The 6,592-nt window shown below is 33.5% G+C and overlaps 1 protein-coding gene across 1 annotated transcript in view; it reads right to left on the bottom strand.

The window, feature by feature from the left end:
* The window catches only part of fzd3b (frizzled class receptor 3b), a 38,008-nt gene that overhangs the window by 2,342 nt on the left and 29,074 nt on the right, over positions 1–6,592 (bottom strand). The window contains exons 5-6 of the mRNA XM_016492270.1: positions 3,343–3,491; positions 1,911–2,150 (exon numbers count right to left, since the gene is read on the bottom strand). Coding sequence (XP_016347756.1) covers positions 1,911–2,150; positions 3,343–3,491 — 389 coding nt within the window. The remainder of the gene's footprint in view (positions 1–1,910; positions 2,151–3,342; positions 3,492–6,592) is intronic.

Below are 6,592 nucleotides of genomic sequence, written 5' to 3' on the forward strand. Positions count from 1 at the left end.
TGTTTCGAACAACACGAGGGTGAGTAATTAATGACAGAATTTTCATTTTTGGGTGAACTAACCCTTTAATATATATTTGATTATACATTTGATAAAATGTATATTAATATATTTAGATTATAAAAAATACTTAATGAGTGGAAATATGTTAAATATACATTTTAGCTACATAACTGAATTTACATTATTTATTAATATACAATTTTGTGTGTTTGTGTATATAAACATGCACACATTTAATATTATAAAATTATGAACTTAAATATTTACAAAGTATATTTTTATATACAATATATTTTTGTTTTAATGAGCAGTGGATTATATAATTTTATTTTTCATAATTTAATAAAATATTCTTTTCTACAAAATATATATATATATTATATATTATAAATATTTTATATTTATAATATAAATATACACATACACTAAGGCATATCTATTAAAGTTATATATTATTAAATTATAAAATAATTATATAATCAAATTATATATAAAATTATAAATTCTAAGATTTGAAATATTTTAAGAGTTTAAATATTTCCACCATTTTTTTTTCTTTTTACACAAAATGTACAGAATTTGACAATACTGTTTCATTCTGCTTACTAAAAGCGCTCTGATACCTAAATATTTTTCAGATATTTTATACACACTATTTTTTTCCACAGTACAATTTTCCTTTATACATGAAAGTATATAGATCCCTTTCTTCTTTTTAGAGAGGGGCCCCTTGTCAAGTCAAACCAATTTTATTTGTACACTATAATTTTTTTTCAAAGTTGTAAATAAAACAGATTATTGCAGTGCATTTCAAAAAAGTACTATTTCAGTCTTTCTACTTCAAAATTTCACATTTACTTCAATGTACTTGCAGTTTCTATGTAATTAACTGTGAAATTTACTAGCAATTCCTGACTGAAAATTAAATATCTTAATATCTTCATATATATAGATTAGAGCCTAGAAACAATACAAGAAATCAAGCAGTTGAGTTTTGCTATATACTGTAGTTTTTGCTATATATTGCCCTATACAAGATTAATACATGTATGCGGATAAAGCTGGACATAGTTACATATTTTGTTAACACTTTATTTTAAGGTGTCCTTGTTACACGTTACATGTACTTACTATTATAATAACAATTAATTATGCATAATTACATGCAAGTAACCCTAATCCTAATCCTAACCATATAGTAAGTACATGTAGTTAATTAATATTACTCGGTACTTAAATGCATAATTACACTGTAACAAGGACACCTTAAAATAAAACGTAACCCATATTTTATATAAAGAGCTTGATGATAATATAGTTAGTTACATTTTGCAACAATATTACAATCAAGCAGATTTGCTATATAGTATACATGTCTTAAAGTCCCCCGTAGTGAAAATTACGTTTTTTTATGTTGTTTATTTGTCTATGTGGTGTTTTTAATATGCCTTTAGACAACCCATGTGCCAGTCCATTAATCAACACCATTGCTGAGTATTTTCTCCTTAAAACTGTAGTTTCCCAAAGGCTGACCCAGAAATATGGTTTGAAACTGCCCTCGGTTTGCTACTTGCGTTTACTACAGTTCAGTGAATCAGGAGGCACTGGGCTGGCTGGTGTGACTGAGTGGAGGCGGGACTAATTTGCATATTCATCGATCCGCGCATAGTAAATGAGGCAAGGATATATAGTTACATTCAAGCTATTTTAAGGCATGAGAAAATTATTTTCACAAGAAAAAACATTTAAATATGTCATTTTGATGATCAAAGATCAGTTTTAAGGGATCAAATATTTGACCACAGGGGGACTTTAACATGAGTATACTGTATGCATAAGCATGAGCGGATCATCATATTTAGGTGCATGAAGTTTGAAGCCGAGTGCTGAGCTGCTGTTGACCTGACCTGCCGTCTCTGGAGCGATGCAGGCTGCCATGATAGCTGCTCATCTTGCTGTGGACGCTGCTGGCTTTGCTCCGCACGTCGTCCAGCATGGCCAGGTGTGTGGAGGAGGCGTGGGTGGACGTGCCCTGAGTGGACGTCCCGCGGGATTTACGGATGATGGGAGTGTTTGGGTCTCGCAGCAGAGACTGTGCAAAGTCTGGCTCCTGCAGAACCTGCCGGCTCTCGTTCACTGCGCCGCTGCTGGATACCAGAGAAACACTCATTTAGCTGCTTGTTTTATGGAATCTTCATTGCAACAACAAGGTAAAATCAGTTCAAATATAGGTAAATAAACTACAATTTAAAAGAGATATTAACCCTTTAAGCCCTGAAGGCATTTTTGCATCCCTGAAGGTGTTGTTTTTTATGAGTGACAAAAATAATGACTCGTAACTCCAAAACTTTAGCAAGGAGAGTCAAAAGTTAGGTATAGTTTGACAGAAAACTTTCTGTATTTTTACGAAACTTTTTCGTGGGGGGTACACTTGGTTTTAGAGGGACTACTCCGCACTCGTTAAGAGTTGATCAAAATAATTAAATTCATTAAAAAACTGAGTTTCTAAGCTTTAAAATAATACCTTTGTGTTATTCCATTCAGTGGTTTCTTAGTAATTTGATTATGATTTTTTTTTTTCGGGTTTAAAGGGTTAAAAGGTGATTAATTGCTAGACAAGCAGAATAAATCATTAACATTTACAAAAATATAAATATGTAATATTTTATTAATATATAATTTTATTATAGCACTTACATCTAAAAATTTACATAAAATAAATACATTATTAATATTATATTACATAGTTAATTATATATCACAGAATTTTAGAATCCAGAGTTCTTAAATCTAAAAATGTAAAATATATGTTATTTTATGTGTATATATATATATAATTATATAAAAATAATATGACTATAATACATATAATGTATTATATATAATGTATTTTAAATTTTATTCTTAAATCTAAAAATTTAAAATAAACAAATATATAATAATTGTTTTATGTAGTTATAAGATAATATAGAATTTTTCATAACCTTATATAATATTTTGTTTAATAATATAAATGTTAAATTTGATATTAATTATATATTACGTATTACAGCACAAAGGGAAAACTTCATTTGTGTCAATTTAGAGGAAACTAAATATTCTCCAGATATTATTTTACAAATTAATTTTTTTCCCAAAGTATCAATGCCTCTTTATGCATGATTATTCTTAGCTTTTGATATTTTAGAAAGCTTTCTAAATAAAATTGTTGATGGCAGTAAATACATTACATTCGTCCAAAAAACATCATCTTGTAAACACAGTACCACTTGATCATGTCTAGTTTGAAATGAATCGGGAGTCTTTTCTCCTGTGAATGAGGAAGGTACTGTAACTCACTCTTTCCGCCTGCGGCCGTGGAAGAAGCCGGCCCACTCGAAGCAGGTCTTCTTACTGCCCACCCAGAACACCGACGGGATCCCCACCACCAGCAGCATCAGGTACTTCATGAGGAACAGGACGAGGTCAGGCCTGCTGGTCTGCTCCACCTACACACAGAGATGATGATCATCATCAGTCCTCTGAAAGAGCTTCACGGAGCACTGAACGCTTCCCTCAGGCTCTCACACACTCCACATCCAGAATACTAAGCACACTCCAATACATTTAAAGGTTTAGCAATTTTTTTTTTTTTTTAAATGTCTATATAGTTTGTACTAAGTTTTACTATTTTAGTAGTTTTAGTATTTTCTGTTTTCATCTTATTCTTTTAAGTTTTAGTCATTTTGTTGGGTATTTTTTATATAGTTTTTGTTGTTTTAAATGTCTAGTTTTACTTTGTAGTACGTTTTCATTTTAAAGTTTTATATTTTTTTAAATATGTCTAGATAGTTTTAATTATTTAGTATTTTCTGTTTTCATTTTAGTTTTAAAGTTTCAGTAATTTTGTTGTTTTTCTTTTTTTTATATATATATATCTACATAGACTATAAGATTAGTTTTAGTAACTTATTTGTCTTTTTTAGTAGTTTTTTTAAATGCCTATACAGTTTATACTAAGTTTTAGTTATTTTAGTATTTTGTGTTTTAATTTAAATTTTAAAGTTTTAGTAATTTTTTGTTTTTTGAATAATTTTTATTAAGTTTTAGTTTTTAATTTAAGTTATTTTAGCACTTCAACAAAAATGAGAAATGTTGCCTTGGCTGAAATAAAATACGTTTTTTTTTATATTTGTTTTTATTTATATTTTAAATATTTATATTTATGTCTATGTTTTTTTATATTTTATTTCAGTTCATGTTTATTTTATTTCAAGTAATGAGAATGGTTTTAGTTTTAGTTAATGATGATAACTCTTCCATAAAATATGGAAAGTTACAGTTGTCACCTTTCATCAAACTGCTTCATCTTCACTCTCAAAAATCTGCAGTGCACATGGTCATATTTCTCCCTGTGAAAGTGCGTTTAAACATGCTGGAGCTGAAGTGTGTATCCGTTAGCTCGTTCAGACTGCACAGCTCGCTGCTCACACACAATCCTGCTTTATCTGCTGAGCACAAGCCACAACGACCTGAAAACACCTGGATGGTGCACTCGTGCATATGTCACGTCACAACACACACTCACACACACTCACTCACACACTCACTCGCTCACTCACACTCACACACACTCACACACTCACTCACACTCACTCACTCACTCACTCTCACTCACTCTCACGCTCACACACTCACTCACACACACTCACTCACTCACACTCACTCACTCTCACTCACTCACTCACTCACACTCACTCACTCTCACTCACTCACTCACTCACACTCACTCACTCTCACTCACTCACTCACTCACACTCACTCACTCTCACTCACTCACTCACTCACACTCACTCACTCTCACTCACTCACTCACTCACACTCACTCACTCTCACTCACTCACTCACTCACACTCACTCACTCTCACTCACTCACTCACTCACACTCACTCACTCTCACTCACTCACTCACTCACACTCACTCACTCTCACTCACTCACTCACTCACACTCACTCACTCTCACTCACTCACTCACTCACACTCACTCACTCTCACTCACTCACTCACTCACACTCACTCACTCTCACTCACTCACTCACTCACACTCACTCACTCTCACTCACTCACTCACTCACACTCACTCACTCTCACTCACTCACTCACTCACACTCACTCACTCACTCACACTCACTCACACTCACTCACACACACACACACTCTCTCACACACACACACACACACACACACAGCGCCAGCGGGCACCACAGAGGAAGAGAATATGGGAAATCTCTGTAGAGTGTCGTCCGATTACACTGGATGAAATCTGACGCCTTTAAGACACACATTAACCTACACTGATACATTTTCACAGAAAAATACTAATGTATGCGGCCTTCAAGACATGTCAGGATTATCATATTTACAAGAAGGATAAAACCATCTGCCAAATGCAAAAATAGGAGGAAAACTCAATTTATTTAAGAATGTGGAGTTTCATAGCAGGAAAAGTGGATGCATCTATAATTCACAGTAATCTGGTCCTAATTAAGCTGAATGTACAATTTAGTTTGCATGCACTGTTTACTACTGATGAAGAATAGTGATCAAATCTGCAAGAAAATATGGTTAGTATTTAACTGGTTTTTAGGCAAACATGCTTTGCATTTACATTTATGCATTCGGAAGATGCTTTTATCCAAAGTGACTTGCATCGCTTTCAAGGCATACAATAAGTAGGGTATTTGAAATAAACATGCATAAAACTGCAAAAGAAAGAAAGAAATTTAATTGCTCATATGATCCATCTGTGCTAAATTGCTGAAGTGAACGTCGATTGATGATGTAAAATTTAAAGGCTCCTAGTTACTATACTATATTGTGGTATAATGCTGAAGATGGGGGTGAAATCTTGAGTTTGGACCAAGCAAATGAACCATGAAAATAGTTTAAAATTATAATTATAACTAATAATTATCCAGCAGCATTAATTCTGCTTCATGACACACTTTTGAATCATTAAAGATTATAATATAGCTACACATTCACTTCTTTAGCATAAGCCATGATGTCTTCACATCAACAGATAATGACGGACATCCTCAATCCTTTCAAGTGCATGACTTTCACACACTCAGGAACCCTCCCTGATGAGTGAATAACACGTGTGATCAGACTGAGTGCATTACCTCACAGACTGACACGCAGCGCGTCTCTCATGTAGAGCCAATCAAAGCCCTGAGCCTTTGTGAGTCAGTCTCTGTGCTCTGAGGTAATGACAGGCCTGAGCACCTTTAATCACAGCAGGAGGGGGGTCTGTCCTTCAGTTGAAACTCCCCTCGGCATTGTTCTCCAGAGCGCTACAGGGGCTGACTGACCACAATACAGGCAGCACAGCGTGACTTAACAAGCCCAATGATGAAAACACCAAGAAAAAAAGAGATGCATTGTATCTGAAGAGCAATCTTGCAAGACTGCACCTCACACAGGGCTGGGCAACAGGCAATATATTAAATACATGAATCACTCTTTATATAAAAATGAGACGACACTGTTAATTAAAATATTAAAACGTTATACATTACTGTAATTTATAAAGAATTTGTGTGTGTG

Source organism: Sinocyclocheilus anshuiensis, unplaced genomic scaffold (genome assembly GCF_001515605.1).
Source record: "Sinocyclocheilus anshuiensis isolate Anshui unplaced genomic scaffold, SAMN03320099.WGS_v1.1 scaffold261, whole genome shotgun sequence".
Lineage (NCBI taxonomy): Eukaryota > Metazoa > Chordata > Actinopteri > Cypriniformes > Cyprinidae > Sinocyclocheilus > Sinocyclocheilus anshuiensis.